Source organism: Nyctereutes procyonoides, unplaced genomic scaffold (genome assembly GCF_905146905.1).
Source record: "Nyctereutes procyonoides isolate TBG_1078 unplaced genomic scaffold, NYPRO_anot_genome, whole genome shotgun sequence".
Classification (NCBI taxonomy): Eukaryota; Metazoa; Chordata; class Mammalia; order Carnivora; family Canidae; genus Nyctereutes; species Nyctereutes procyonoides.
Window position 1 is genome coordinate 22,295,305 of NW_026575040.1, and position 16,813 is coordinate 22,312,117.

Genomic DNA, 16,813 nt, shown 5'->3' on the forward strand with positions numbered 1-16,813 from the left:
CCAGGGCGGGCAGGGCCCGGAGCACGGTCGCGGCGCCCGCAGCGTCTCGGGCCTCCCGAGCCTCCCGGGCTCCGCGGGCCCCCCCGCCGCGCCCCCGCCGCGCCCCCGCCCCCGCCGCCGCCCGCACCTGCACCGAGAGCCGGGCCCGGGGCTAGGGCCCCGCGGCGCGCGGGCTGTTACCATAACAACCGGGCGCCAGCCGCGGAGGCCGCCGGGGAGGAAGTGACGAGCGGTGGGTTGGCTGTTGTTGGGACACGTGACCCGGGCCGTGTTTTGACAGGGCAAACAGCAGAGAAAGAGCTGGGCGAGCAGGGGGACCGGGAGCTGGGGCGCCAGAGCTAGAGACAGCGGGCGGGCGAGGAGCTGGCCGAGGCGCGGGGCAAGCGGGCCGGCCGGGGCGACGGGCGGGCGAAGCCCGGGGGCCGCGGGGCTCGGGTGCGAGTCGGGCAGGGGGGCGGGCTGGGCGCTGGGAGCGGAGCGAGGCGGCGGCCGAGGCGGGGGTGGATGGCCACGGGGGCTTGTGCCCTCGGGCCCCCGTGGTCCTCTAACGCAGCCCGGGGGGCCGCTGCGCGCCACGCTCCGCTCTCGCCGGCCCTGCGCCTCTCGGAGCCTCGGGTCTGCGGCGGGGTGTGATGTGAGCCGCCGGGCGAGCGGCGGAGCGAAGTGCCAAGAGGAGGAGGCTTGGGGACGGGAGACGAGAGCGAGTTAGTCAGCAGAGGTCGGCGGAGGGAGCCATGAAAACAACTCTCCGGCGGGGAGAGGGGCCGGCGCTGAGCTCCGGGCGGCGGAGCTGAAGGAAATCCGGGGCCCCGGGGGGACGGCGGGGGCCGCGGGGGGGGCAGGCTGCGCGGGGCAGGGGCGAGCGCCCGGCGGTAAACCCCGCTCCCGGGGCTGAGCTCCGGCCTGGCCGCGCCGGGCTGGGCGCTTGGCGGGGGGGCCCCCGGGACTGCCCGGTAGAGTTCGTTTGGGGCTGGGGGCTGGGCGCGAGGAGATGACTCGCGTTTCCTTCTGACCCTTTTATTGTGTAAACTCGGCCGCGGCGGCCGCAGGAAGGCTAGCCCGAGGGTGATCGCGCAGGTGAGGCCCCGCGGGGCGGGCGGAGCTCCCGGCGCGGCGCCGGGGTCCTGAAGAGCTTCCTGCGCCCGGGCACCCGGACCGAGGATCTCCGTGCCGGCCACTGCGGAGGGGCCACTCTTCCCAGCGGTGTTTTTTTTTTTTTACAAAGGGGTTAGTTAGCTTGTGTTGTTTGAACCTCCCCCCCCCCCACCTCCTCCTCCCCTCCGCTTGCCTGTACCTCCAGGTTATAAATAGACCTTTCTTTGGTTCGGAGACTCTGTGTCAAGGAAGGACACTTTGGCCCGGAGAGCGCTCGGGCGGGGAAGAGGGTTGCTCGGTCCCGGGGAGATGGGGGAGGCGGTGCACAGAGTTTTGCTTTCTCTCTCTCTCTCTCTCTCTCTCTCTCTCTCTTTTTTAAAGAGCTGCCGATGGTTGCTGTCACCGCAGTTAGTGCCAGGAAGAGGCCTGTTAACAGGAGGTTTACTTGCAAGGACCCGGGTGTCAGAGCGGGACTCGATTAATTTTATTTTGGTCTCTTTTAGCGTTTTGAAAACGGAGCAGTAGCCACAGCATCAGCGGCAAGCCTGTGGAAAGACCCACAAGTGTATTTCACAGCACCCTGGGTGGAAATTGAATGTGAAAATGAAGCCAGACCGAGGTAAATGACTTCCTTAAGCAGAATTTTTTTTTTTTTTTTTCCCTGTGCCCCATTTTAGAAGTGTTAACCTGATTCTGGGGCAGGATCAATTCTTTGCCTAGTACATATGACTACTTGTTTCTGTTACAGGTTCCAGCTGGTGAGATAGACAAGGGCGCACGGAAGGAGAGTTAGGATCTAGATGGGAGGATTTATTCTTCAAAAATGTTTGTAAAGTAGTAGTTTCAAGGGATACTCTAGGGTAACTCAAAATGAGATGATCAAGAACAGCATTTGTATCTTTTGCCACAGTAGTTGACATCATTTGAGATTTACCTTACTTATTTTTAGTCAATCTAACCGCAGCGTTAGAGTTTACAGACTTTTTCGACTTGAGATTTCGAACTTGATAAATTTAGAAAATTGAAGACAGAGGTGACATATGTTATTATGATTATTGCCTTTTTTTTTTTTAAGCTGATTTTTGTGCTTTAGGCAGACCAAAAGTTTGCAAAGTACTTCAGGGCCTTAGGTAAATATCAGTATAAGTAAGTGTGCCATTTCCTTTCCAAACTTGTATTTTCAGGATTTATGGGAATAATGTGTACTCTGTCTTTTGCAAGGACTTCAAAGGAATAAAGACTAATTTATCAACCTTCCTTTGATTAGTGGCAAGGACCAAGTTTAGAAGATTATTAATATAGAAGTAGTTAGGCGTGAAGGCTTTTCAGTCAGATGGAGGTTTGATTCCAAGGAACATTATTAGAAGAGGATTATTGTATTTGGTAGAGAGCTCGACTAAATGACAGAGTTGCGGCTTTAGGATTGGAAATGTTAATTTATCCTCCTATGAATTAAATTGCTCTTTTTAAAAAAGATGTAATAAACTGGTTAATATTTCCATACTTTTTAAAAAGTGTATTAAAAGACAAATTTTCTTCTCTAGTTAAAATACGTCTTTGGTAATACATTTAAGTTGCCCTAGAAAGAAGTGGAGAAAGCCATATTTCCTTCTTAAGTTAATGGTTTAAATTAGTTTTAAGTGTTTCTTAAAATCGGCTACATATGCATGAAGTACTATCAAGTGTAATGTTACTAAGGAGGTTGCTTGTGTAAAATGCCAAGTTGAGACTTTGAGATTACATCAGTGACTTTCGAAAAATGGCCCCAAGATCAGTAAATTGCATGTCAGAATAAACAAGCAAATAAATCAAAGTTGCTATTTGTTTTGGGTTTTTTGTTGTTAAAATTTGCTTTAAGGTTGTAAGCTTAAAAAATAATATTTGTACACGTCTCTATTTTAGCCAAAACTAGTACCAAACACAATAAAACATATATATGTATATATATTTACACGTACATAAATAGTGATTACTAAGAAAAATAAATGCATTTATTCATGAAGACTCATAAGGAAGTGACTTTTTTCTCCTTAAAATTATAGCTTTCTTTAGCATTATGATGTAAAAATGATGGAATTGCAAGTTTGGTATTGAGACTATATTTCATAATAGTAATAATATGGGTTTTTAGGCCCGTAGCCTTTAAGTAATATTTTTTACTTTGCAAAATAGCATAGGTAAACAGAAATGAACTTTTCACAAAACATATTTAACTCTTACTATGTGAGTGTGGTCTTGTTCTGTTTTCTGTTTTAAAATTTGCTGTCACAACCCACTGAATTGATTTCTTGACTGCAGTTGGAAAGGCACAGTGATGGGCAATACTTAGCTAGATGACAGTAATATCTCATTTTTTTCTACATTGGTGATTAAGAAACTATGAATTTTCTGTATAATTAAAACTTTACTTTTTAAGTGCCAAAAATATATTTTTCAGTTGTTATCATGTTATGTGGCTAGACCTCTAAAATAGTGCTAGAAATGCCCTGCAGAGGTATTTAAATTTATGAACTTTTTTTTTTTTTTTGGTAAGATCTGATTATAAATTCTCATGCTGTCAACAGTCTTTGTTAAAATGTTTATTCCTCCCTCCTTTTAATTTAAATGCTTTTAGTCTCTGGGCTAGAGAACTTACTCAGTAACCACACTTAACACTGAGTTCTCTATAAAATAAGAGTAAATAGGAGAACCCTTTAGATTTCTTTCAGAACTCTGAGTAAAGTAGGTGAATTCCACTGTAGAGAGAAACTCTGAGATATTTGCTTAATGGGGTACAGCTATGTTTCCAGAGAGTTTATTCTCAATAAGCAGCTGGTTGGCTAGTTTAAAAAGTCTGGTTTAAGTGAGGAACCATAAAAATAATGGGTTTAATTATTTGCCCTGTCCTTTTATCCATGCTCCAGGTTCTTCTTGGAGGTGAAGTGGAGTTTGTTTTTCAGTTACCTATGATCTTTCTTGTATAAATCACACCAGTAATATATACCTAAGATTTCTAGTTTTGACTTCTTAAAAGTGGAATAAGACTTTGCAGAGCAATCTGAGAATGGTATCTTTTACATTTTAAAAACATTTTACAATTATTTGTTAAATTTCACACAATTTTATGTGTCTTATGTACACAGAAGTCAACAGGGAATTTGTTTTGGAAGGAGAGGTAAATATATATGCTCATCAAATGTGTTCTTTCCAAGGCATTTAGCAGTTTTCACAGAAATACTTTTTTTGTACTCATTTCATTGGTTTATATGATATTTATTTATTTATTTATTTATTTATTTATTTATTTATTTATTTTGGTTCATATGATATTTAAATGAATTAATTATAAATAGGGTGGCATAAACAACTTTTGAGAACAAACACCAGAGTCTAAACATGCAACTCCTAGTAGAAATAGAAATGTGCAGACAACTAGAAAGTACCTTATTTGCTGCTGTTGTCTTCCAGTTTGCTTTTTTGGAGGCTGTGGATCTTGCTGACTGATGAGGGAGAAGTCAGGAGAGCTCCTACTGAACTTTCAGATAATTAAGATGTTATTATGTAGGACAATGGCTACATTTCACAGTAGTTAATAGTATTTTACCATAGTCTGAGGTTTAAAAAAAAAATCGTGGGGGAGGGGCAGAGAGAATCTTAAAATAGGTCCCTGGCGGAGCAGCCCAGCACCAAGCCCCACAGGGGCTGAATCTCACAACCCTGAGCTGAAATCAAGAGTCAGATGTTTAACAGACTGAGCCACTTGGGTCTGTTAAAATTAAAAAAAAAAAAAAATTATTTTCACATAGTTACATAACATTACTTGGGCAATGCAGCCAAAGATGAGTCTTTGATGTTATCATGAGCACAGGCTTTGGGATCAGACCTATGTTTGTATCCTTGTTCCATTACTTGCTAGCTAGGTAATCTTCATCAAATTACTTAATCCTGGAGAGTCCCAGGTTCTGTGTACAATGGGAGTAATTCTAATTTCTCATAGTTGTTAGAAATATGACAGCGGTTAGCACATAGTAGGTTTTAAATCAGTGGTACCTTTTATCATTTTAAGACATTTTAGATGCCTAATGGTTGGCCAGTTAGAAAATAATGTTCAGCAGAGGAAAGGAAATAATCATGTACAATAACCTCATACTCTTGTTTAGCATTCATAGTTCAATCTGTTAAGGCTCAAGCATATTTCATTGGCTCTTAATATATAGTCATCTGATAAAATATAAAAGCTATGAAAGGATGCTTTACATATATGTATAATTTCTTTATGCTATCATTTATTAGCTTAAAATGTAAGTGGTGGAATGAATGGACTAATCTTTCTGGGAATAGATTTTTTTAAAATCTCTTAAATGCATTAACTGTTGACCAGAGCTGGGCAGCTGGGAGGTTCAACAATGTTAGTCTATCTTATACCTAAGGATGCAAAGTTTGGACCTGGTCCCAGATAGATATTGAATGCCCGGTATAAGAAGTCTGAAGTGTGGCTTTTGCATGGAAACAATGGCAATGTTTTATGTTTTTAACATTTGATAATTATTTGTGTTATAAATGTGTGGTATTTCTGAAGTCCTAAATTTATGGTATTGTATGAAAACCTAAGTAGAATAAAAATCTCTTTAATTTAAAAGATAAATGTCAGCTTGCAATGCTTTGTGCTTTGGTTAGAAACAATTTTTTCATCAGACATTTCTAAGAATGTTATCTGAGCTTATCCAACAGTTACAAAAGACTAAGGTTTATAAAATCTAGTAAATCATCAACAAATTAATAAGCATATCTTTCAATTTATATTTGAATGCATAGTATAGCATTTATGATTCTTTTTTTTTTTAATTTTTTTTAATTTTTATTTATTTACGATAGTCACAGAGAGACAGAAAGAGAGGCAGAGACACAGGCAGATGGAGAAGCAGGCTCCATGCACCGGGAGCCCGACGTGGGATTCGATCCTGGGTCTCCAGGATCGCACCCTGGGCCAAAGGCAGGCGCTAAACCGCTGCGCCACCCAGGGATCCCTGCATTTATGATTCTTAAACACTAGTGTAAAACCTGTTCCACAAACAAAAAGCCAATTAAATGTTTTTTATTTTATTTTATTTTTTATTATTTTTTTTTATTAAATGTTTTTTAAAGTTAAAACTGAGAGGAGTACTGTCTTAGTTTTTTCCTATTATAATAGATTAAATATTTGTGTCTCCTCCCCCCACCAAATTCATGTGTTGAAATCCTAACCCCAGGAAATGATGATGGTTGGAGGTGGAGCCTTTGAAAGGTGATTAGGTCATGAGGGTGGGGACCTAATGAATAGCATTAGTGCCCTTATAAAAGTGGCCCAAGAAAGCTCTTCCACCATCTGAAGTTATAGTGAAAAGAGAGGCATCAATGAGGATGCCAGCTCTCACCAGACTCTGAATCTGCTGGTGCCTTGTGGATCTCCCAGGCTCCAGAACTGTGAGAAATAAGTTTCTGTTGTTTATAAGCCACTTTATGGTATTTTGTTACAGCCTAATTAACTAAGAGACTCCCCTCTTCTCCTTTTTATTGTATTATAAATTGCACTTTAGAGTTAGTATTACAGCAGTTTATGAATTTACCTAGGGTTTAAGGCAACCCTGTTAACCTCAGGCAATTGCTTCCTAGGCAACTGAAATAGGAGGAAAGACGTGGTAAGACCTAGAAAAAAAAAGTAGCAAGGGAATTAGTTGCCTTGTTTATTTGCTTAAAATAATTCATTGTTAGCCAGAAATGACATGTCTGAGGAAAAGAAATGTTGACTAGATTAAGTAGAGCAGCCTTTTATTAAATTCCCAAGTGGAGGTGGTGGTGGTAATATTAGTAATAACCGCTAACTGTTGTGTATACTATGTGCCAGGCACTGTTCCAAGTAGTTTACATGTATAATTCATTTAATCTTCACAGTTGCTCAGGGAAGTAGATGCTTTTGTCACCACCATTTTATAAATCAATGAGACTGAGTCAGAGAGACATTTGGTAAGTTACCCAAGGTTACACAGCTAACAAGAGGGCTTGCCAGCTTTGAAGCAGGCTCAAGTATATACTCTTAATCCTCTGACTGGTAGCAGTGAGTAATGTTAAATTGTTATAAGATACTGGGACCAAACTGGCCTCCAGAAAACACTAAATCTGGGTAAGCATTGTGATCTTGGAAAACTTACCTTCTTTGCCTCACTCTCTTCATCTTTACAATGGGGAAGTAGTAGTACCTTGCTTAGGGTTATTTTTAGTATTAAATAACTGTATTTAAGGTGCTTAGAACTGTGGCTGGTACATAGTAAACATTCAAACCTGAACTGCTTTTGTTATTATGAGACATACTTTTAAAAGTCAGTTATTTAGAGAAAGATGGGGAGGACAAAAGAAAGGAGTTAATTCAACTGCACATATACTTACTGTGATTTCAAGTCAAAAGTTACGGTTAGTCTATCATCCATTTACACTTTTGGGTCTTGATACGTCAGTAGCTATTAAATAATTGCTGGCTTGATAGAACTTCTGAAATTAGATACTACCAGGATTGATATAGCCATTCCCTGTCTGTTTTTGCTAGTCATCTAATAAGAAGGAAATGATTCAGTGGATGGAACACTGTCATTTCTTTGAAGCATGAGAAAAAAAATTGGAAGGTAGACTTGAGAGGCTAAGGTGTGTATAGCGAGCATGACTTAAAAGGTGATTTCCTTTTGAAAAAGTGAAGAAACCCATGCAAACTGAGCATGCTACATTGTAAGTAAGTATAGAAAAAAAGGATTAAATGAAGAAAATTTTACATATTTACTTCTTTTCTCTTTTCAGTCTAGTATCTAGTTATGGGAATGTTTTTTTCCCATTTGAGGCTGAGGATATTAAAAACACTGAGGTAATATTAAAAAACTGCGGTAATATCAAACTTAGAATTCTAACTTAATATTGATCTTTTTTTTGTAGTGTAAAAGCAGAATTGTTGTACCTGGAAACAGTACTTCTTTTTCAGTATGTAAACCAAAGTCAATTTGTCAATAGTTAATTCTGTCTTTGCTCAAATGGATGAAAAATCAGAATAGTTCATTCATCTTATCAGATTTTTCATAATAAACTGAAACAGTATAGACTGGGTCACAATGCCAGTATTAAGTCAAAATATTAGACAACAATTGATGTGTAATACTAATAATACTTTGCTATAATATAAGTTGAGGGTTTTTTTTTTCATATTTTCCTTTTCATATAAAAGATACTCCTCCCATAAAATTGTAATAAGGCCTTTTGCATTTTTTTTCTCCTTGTCCACCATACCCAGCCCTACAGGTTACCTTGTAGGTTTTTGACTACCATTCAGGGCCTTATATGGACTATTCCTTCTGCCTAAAAAGCCTTTTGCTACATGCATCAAATTGATGGCTCCTTGTCATCCTTCTGATCTTGGCTTAAATGTCACTTTTCACAGAGGCTTTCTCTGACTACTCTATCTAAAGTGTTCAATTAATGTTAGCTGCTATTATATTTATTTTATTTTTTTTTAATTTTTATTTATTTATGGTAGTCACACAGAGAGAGAGAGAGGGGCAGAGACATAGGCAGAGGGAGAAGCAGGCTCCACGCACCGGGAGCCCGAGTGGGATTCGATCCCGGGTCTCCAGGATCGTGCCCTGGGCCAAAGGCAGGCGCTAAACCGCTGTGCCACCCAGGGATTCCTGCTATTATATTTATTGAATTAGATGTCCTTTGTTGTCCTTTTTTTCCCCTCAAATTTTTATTTAAATTCTAGTTAGTTAACATACAGTGTAATGTTAGTTTCAGGAATAGAATTTAGCGATCCATTACTTATAGTATAACACCCAGTGCTCATCATAACAAGTATCCTCCTTAAGAGATGTTATGCTTTTTTTTTTTTTTTTAAGATTTTATTTATTCATGAGAGAGAGAGAAGGGTAGAGACTTAGGCAGAGGGAGAAGCAGGGCCCATGCAGGGAGCCCAATGCCGGATTCAATCCCAGAACTGCAGGATCACGCCCTGAGCCAAAGGCAGGCACTCAACTGCTGAGCCACCCAGGCGTCCCAAGAGATGTTATACTTAAAAACAACTTCAGGTTAAAGCTCTATATCATATTTGGTGTACTTGATGAAAGGATACTGATGCATAAAACTCTTAATCATTTCATGAGAGAATTGGCTGTAGGATTTCTTTAAACTTCCTACATTGCTTTCTCTATAATTTATACCTATTTTATTTATTTATTTTTAATTCATGAGAGAGGCAGATACACAGGCAGAGGGAGAAGCAGGCTCCATGCAGGGAACCTGACATGGGACTCGATCCCAGGTCTCCAGGATCACGCCCTGGGCTGAAGGTGGCGCCAAACCGTTGAGCCACCTGGGCTGCCCCTATACTAATTTTTAAAAAATTTAAACCCACAGAAAGGTAGAATCATACAATTAATGAAATACCTTCTCATAGGTTAATTATGAACACCTTACCACCTTCGTTTTATATTTCAATAGGTAAGTGGGTGGATTAGATAGGTAGACACGGGGGGGTTTCATTTTTATTTTTTGTTTTTATAATTTGAGAGTAAGTTGTAGACATGACACTTCAACCCTGAGTACTTCAACATAGAACTGACTAGTATCAGTATGTGAAAGCTGACCATGTACATTTCTTCCCATTTCTGTATCAATTTAGTTGCTTGTAATCCTCATTAGTGGCCATTTACAGCATGGAAATTGGCAATACTACAAACCAGGTTTTTTTGCCCTCTCTAGAGCCAGTTGTTAGACATTTGCCATCACACCACTGCATGTACCTCCTAAAAGTAAGAACATTCTTCCACGTACCTGCTGTACATTTATCATACTCAAGAAATCAAACACTGGCATAATGCTAATATCTAATATACAGTTTAGATTCACATTTCCCAAGTTGTCCCAATATAGTCTTCAGTCAAATTGCTTTCTATTACAGAAAAGAAGTTAAACCCTGATGTTGAACAACATTTAGAAAGGTTTTAGAGCATATCATGAGAATATGTAAAGGTAGAAGTGCATAGAAGTACTGCTGTTTGGGGAAAAAAAAATCAGGTCATGTATATAGGACAATTAAGATATTAGCAGATTTTTTTTTCCTTATTTAGCTTTAAACAAAAAGTTACTTGGACAAAATAGATTTAAGAGAATAATGAGTATTGATGAAATTCCAAGATTTTTTCTGTTTGAAAAGATTTGAATTGAGAGGAATTATGTTTTTAAAGCCTCAGGCTACCTCTCTGATCTCATTTTTTTTTTTTTTTAGTATTCTAATATCCCTGTAGTCTTGGCACATTGGTCTTTTTCTTCAGTCACCACAAGCATATTAATATTGTGGGGCCTTTACATTTGCTGTCCCCTTATGAAATACAAGTCTCATGACCCTGTCCTTTATTCCGTTTGACTTTGTGCTCAGTTGTCACCTCCTCAAAGAAGCCTTCCCAACCATCCTATGAAAAGCACAGCTCTTTTATTTTTTTCTGTACACTGCATTACTCTCTTCATATCGCTGCTTGACTGGGTGTTCTGTATTTATTTATTTACTTTTTTGTTTTTCTCCCTAGTAGGAATGTAAGCTTCATGAAGGTAGGGACTTAATGATGTTTATTCACTGCTGTGTTTCCCCATATGTGGACTGATGCTTGACATTTAGTAGCTGCTCAATAAATACTTATTATTAAGCGAATGTTGCATGAATTTTAGTATCTTTGTGATATGCCATAAAAGTCTTTTTTTTTTTTAAGATTTTTATTTATTTACTCATGAGAGACAGAGAGAGAGAGAGAGAGAGAGGCAGAGACACAGGCAGAGGGAGAAGCAGGCTTCTTGCAAGGAGCCTGATGCGGAACTCCATCCCGGCTCCCAGGATTATGCCCTGAGCTGAAGGCAGACGCTCAACTGCTGAGCCACCCAGGCGTCCCCATAAAAGTGTTTATCACTGGAAAATTTTATTCATTTTTCCCCCGTTAGTTTTGTAACTCTACGGATTAATTTTCCAGTATCAGCTTTTGTTTCTAATTGGGAATATTTATATCCACTTCTCAAAGTTACTAGAGAATCAAATGAAATAACTACATAAACATAAGACACTTGATAATTGACTGGTAAAAATGCATACCATCAGACTTTGTAGGAAATAATGAATTTCAGCTGGAGTGATTAATTTCATGGCACAGATCCATCAGAGGCAACAGCTGTGTTGAGCCTTAAAAGACATAAGACAGTTATGTTTGGGTTAGATAGGTGGGAGTTTGAGATAGGTGGAAGAGATTTAGGCAGGGAGGACTGGAAGAGAGGACAATCTGAGCAATTAAGATGTTTTAAGGGATAGCAGGTAGACTAACATGAATTGTAGGGCTTACTTACAAATGAGGAAAATTAGGGTTTTGAATGTCACACTAAGGGGTTCGAGCTTCATTCGCTTGATAGAGGGGCACCATTAAGTAGTTTGGTCTGATTGAAGAGAACTTTTTGGAAGAATAATTTGGCAGTATATTTCTTTTTTTTTTTTTAAGTTTTATTTATTTAACCTCTATATACCCGATATGGGGCTCAAACTCACAACCCTGAGGTTAAGAGTCCTCTGACTGAGCCAGCCAGGTGCTCTTGAGAGTATATTTGTATTATTTAATTTCATTGTAAGCAAGCAAAGAATTACTATTGAGTATCTGGCAGTCTTAAATCAGTTTTTAGCTCTCAAACTTATATTATGACCTGGTATTCTAAAAATTACCTGACACTCATCTCTACTGTTGGCTAATTTTTTCTTTTTCCTTTGCCACCATTCTTTGTAATATATGAGGGATTAGTGTTCCCTTTTATGAAAATTCTTGGGAGTATTAACATGTACATAATATTACAATGTCATAGCTATTGTTTTATGATCCTCTTTTGTCAGAATAGTTAAACTACATTATTTTAAAGCAGCTCTGTGTTATAACAAATAGGAGAAAAACAGGATAAATTTGGAAATTTTTCTCTCATTTCAGACATTTGCTGGCAGAAACGTCATAAACTCTGGGATTAGAGGCCTTTGTACCTTCCAACCACATGTGAACTATGGGAGTAAGGAGATCCCCCTCCCCCCCAATACTGAATAAGCTTTCCTACCTTTGTTAAGGAGGGAATGGGTATGTCTTCTCCCCGCTACCCAACAAAATAAACATTTTCACACCAAAGCTTCAAGGAAAAAAATTTTTTTTGGCCATAGGAGGGATTTGTTCAATGTATTACTAGTAGAAAGCACAAAGCAGGAAATCTTAGATCCTGTCATTCATAACTCCTTCAAAATTGTCTGAAATGTGTGTTCTTAAGTTAGATAACTCATTTAGAAGTTGGGATAAGGAATATACCTATGCTTTTGAGGAAGTGTATTCAAATCTCAGTAATTATTTTGTCCATTAAATGCTGGTCCTGGAGGCATAGTTCTACAGTCCAGTATATAACAACTGTGATCTGTGCTTTTTCTTTTAGCTTCTGTTACAGAGTTCAGGTATCTGCCAGGGAACTCTGAATAGCGAACAGTGAAAAAAAATCCTCAGGTTACACAGTGGTACAGATTAAATTCCATTACCAAGAGCTCAGGACACTAAAATCCTTTTGTTATTCTGAAATTACTTTGAAAATCATGCTGTTGCTAGAAATCAGAGTTGGAAAGGTCATTACAAAGTGTGAGTCTCTTTCATTTTTACAGTAGGAAAACAAGACCCAGAGAAAAAGAAGTAACCTATCCAACTATGAAAGTAAAACTCAGATTTCCTGCTAGTCAGTCTAGTGTGTCTGCACTTCTACCTTTAGCAAGAGCACAACTGCCTCTAGGTTCTGCACCAGAAATGACATAATGATCAATCAGCCTTCCTCAAGGAACTTGGAAGAAACAAAGACTAGGTGATTATATATTAACATTATTCTCCAAATAGAATAGAAGAAAGTCAACGGTAATAGTCTCAAAGTGAAAGACCTTTCATCCTTGAAATGGGATGGTAAAAAGAATATAATGAAATTAGAAATTAGAGATAATGTCAAATTTAAACATCAAGAATTAGTAGTATAAGCTTATTATTTAGAAATACAGAGAAAAATCTGTCTTTAATTTTATCATATGAAAAACAGGGATAGCTATAGTACTTAAAGGGCTATCATAGTGATTAAATGAAGTAATCCATGTAAAGTGCTTAGAATAGTATTTGATTATGAAGAAATGGTAAAATGTTACTTATTAATGTATTAACATTTCTTCAAAAATAAGATAAGTACAGTTTTTAGAAAGATGTATTTATTTATTTGAGAGAGAGGATAGTGTGAGGTAGGTAGGGGCTCAGGGTGGGTAGAATCATCAAACAGACTCTGCACTGAGTGCAGAGCTCAACTCAGCGCTCGATTTCAACCACCCTGAGATCAGGACCTGAGCCGAAACCAAGAGTCAGATGCTTAACTGACTGAGCCACCCAAGCACCCTAATAGGTATATATTGCAAATGTTCTACAAAGGAACCTACAAGGACTAAGAGGGTGACTAACCAAGGGCCGGGAAAAGTATCTTTGGTTAGGATGATTAAATAAGGCCTCTTGGAGAGTAAGGCAAGGATGTGAAAGAGGCAATTATGTAAGGATTGAGGGAAAGAACATTCTAGGCCAGAGGAGTAGTATGTGCAACGATCTTGAATTTAGAAAGAACCTGGCATGCTTTAGGAGCTGAAAGAACATATACCTTAATTTTTTAAAAAAGATTTTATTCATTTATTCATGAAAGACACACACACAGAGAGAGAGAGAGGCAGGGACACAGGCAGAGGGAGAAGCAGGCTTCATGCAAGGAGCCCAACGTGGGACTCGATCCCGGGACTCCAGGATCACGCCCGAGGCTGAAGGCAGGCACCAAACCACTGAGCCACCCAGGGATCCCCCATATACCATAATTTGTATTTCCTTCATTTGCTTATTTTAGATAGTCTCCTTTACTAGAATATTTGTTCTCCAAGGGTTGGGACATATCTGACTTCTTCCCTCACACCTGTGACAGTAGTTGGTAGGGAGTTGGCATTTATCAGACACTTGAAAAAACATTTAAGTGCCTGTTGTATGCTTAATCACCATCAGTACCTTATGATGAGGACTGTATTTTCCTTTCTCCTTTCAGACAGAAGTGTGGTAGGATGCAGTGAATTGTACATAGCTGACTTTTTTTTAAAAGCATTTGAATAACTGACTAGTATAAATTATTTCAAATATAAAATATAAATTTTATATTTTGAAATAGTTTTAGGGAATAAAAACATTTTTATTTAATTAAAGTAATTTGAAAAATCAAGTAATTTGAGTTAACCATTTTACCACGAAATTCATATTTTCCTGGTGGATCAGATGAAAATGCTCCCTGGGATGGTCATGGTTTATACCTGTTACCTCTGTCTAATCCTATTTCACAATTGTCTTCCTTCACTCTAAATGTGTCATTGTTTATACAAAGAATTTTATGGTCACCCTAATTACTAGCCATTTTGGTGTTCTAGCACACTCTGTAACTCCTATTTCTTTCTGTATTAAAATAGCTTAAGTATAGCTTGAGGTAGATCATTTGCCCCAGCTGTGTTCTGTAGGATATTACATATAATATTTTATAATTTGTGTGGACTCTTGTTTAAATCAAGGAATTAACAACATGGAATGCTCACTTGGATTTAGTACAAAACACTTGAACTTTGTTTCAGAAATGCTTGGTTTCTGAGATGTTTTTATCAAAATCACATATTTTGACAAAATGTTTTTATTCAAAGTCATCTGAATTCTTTTTTTTTTTAGTCATCTGAATTCTTAAGAAAAATGCCTTCTGTGATAAATTAACGATTACATAACATTGGTAAAATAACATCGTTTTTAGAATTTATTGTTAAATATAGTAAAACTTTATAGACATTTGGATCCTTTTCCTTCTCTTCTCTGAAACAAATATGCATTGAATGCTGTGCTGGAAATGCAATGATGAGTAAGAACTAACTTGTCCTCTGGAAAGGCCTCTGGTTGTGGTCTTTTCTGACTTTTTTCCTGAGTCAACAGACAGATCAAGACTGGAGGGTTAGTTACCCAGTGCTGTGTTGAAAGAGGCTTAGGTGGGGGAGTAGGGGACGTGGCCCAGAGGAAGAACATATCAGATACCTGCACAGATCTGTAGAACCCCTACATCCCACTACCCTCTCTTATTTGTAGTGATCTCAAATTTGGTTTGAATGTAGAGTGTGTGTGTGTGTGTGTGTGTGTGTGTGTTAGATATTTGTTTTAGAGAATGTGGAATGGAAATTTATTTCTCAGTAATTGCAAGTTTTAGTTGAAGTGCTCAGTTCATGAGGCCTTCTTAATTTTGCCCCCTAGTCAGTGTAATAACTAAAACCTTCCTTGTCCAAAAGGTTAGAAACTATTGAGGCAGTCAATGATAAGTACTTTTCACCAGGTTTCTGGGTGACATCATTGTATTAACTAAAATAATGTTGAAAATGAACAGCTTTGAAAGATTGATTGTGGGCAGCCTCGGTGGCCCAGCGGTTTAGCACCGCCTTCAGCCCAGCACCTGTTCCTGGGGTCCTGGGATCCAGTCCCACGTCAGGCTCCCTGCATGGAGCCTGCTTCTCTCTCTGCCTCTCTCTCTCTCTCTCTCTGTGTGTGTGTCTGTCATGAATAAATAAATAAAATCTTAAAAAAAAAGATTGTAGCATTTAAATGAGGGAAAAAAACAACTGTCTACCTCTCCACAAAAAGCTATACACAATAAATTACAGAATTTGTACATTCTGAATCTTTAAATATCTCTAAGCATTTGTGTCTCTGGTAGTGTAGTGTCATTTCCTAATAAAGAAGGATTTATAGAACTGGCAGCATGTGAGGTGTATGAGTTTTGATTGTAAATCTCCAGCAACTACTTCTTTTTATTTTTTATAAATTTATTTATTTTTTATTCATTTATGATAGTCACACAGAGAGAAAGAGAGGCAGAGACACAGGCAGAGGGAGAAGCAGGCTCCATGCACCGGGAGCCCGATGTGGGATTCGATCCCGGGTCTCCAGGATCGTGCCCTGGGCCAAAGGCAGGCACCAAACCGCTGCGCCACCCAGGGATCCCGACTACTTCTTTTTAAAACTCTATTTAGTAAAATGAAACTTAATATCAGCCTTTTATTTATTTTATTTTATTTTATTTTATTTATTTTATTTTTGAAGGATTTTATTATTCATTCATGAGAGACACAGAGAGGCAGAGACATAGGCAGAGGGAGGGAAAGGCAGGCTTCCCGTGAGGAACCTGGTGTGGGACTCGATCCCAGGACCCCAGGATCATGACCTGAGCCAAAGACAAACGCTCAACCCCTGAGCCACCTAGGTGCCTCTCAAACTTAATATCAGCCTTTAATGTGTACTTCCAAAGTCCATGTTGGTTGAATGTGATAAGGTTGAACCAAATACCTTTTGGGACATGGCAGGGGATTGTGGTAATTAAGAGAGAGTATCACATGGAGAAGTGGCTTTAACATTTTTTTAATCAACCCACTGTTACAGACCAAGTGTTGGGATGGCTGCTCCAACCTAACACTCTGTCCCCCTAAACAGAAGTCATTATTTAGTCTTGTTCTGTGGTAGTAGCTGATATTTTGTTTTTCCCATTTTATTTAAAAAGAAAGTGATAGTTTCAATCCTTTAAATTAATTTGACAGCACTTT

At 39.2% G+C, this 16,813-nt stretch overlaps 1 protein-coding gene across 5 annotated transcripts in view; it reads left to right on the forward strand.

The window, feature by feature from the left end:
* The first annotated feature begins 290 nt into the window (after positions 1–290).
* Positions 291–16,813, forward strand: part of ATOSA (atos homolog A) — an 87,216-nt gene continuing 70,693 nt past the window's right edge. For 2 of the 5 annotated variants that reach the window (XM_055320115.1, XM_055320121.1), the window contains exon 1: positions 1,264–1,714. Coding sequence is in view for 2 of the 5 variants with exons in the window: in XM_055320119.1 (XP_055176094.1) it covers positions 1,699–1,714 (16 nt within the window). In the remaining 3 variants the exon portion in view is untranslated. Of the gene's footprint in view, positions 436–860; positions 1,228–1,263; positions 1,715–12,099; positions 12,172–16,813 lie in introns of those variants that run through there. The other 3 variants (XM_055320119.1, XM_055320118.1, XM_055320122.1) reach the window with 3 other exon arrangements.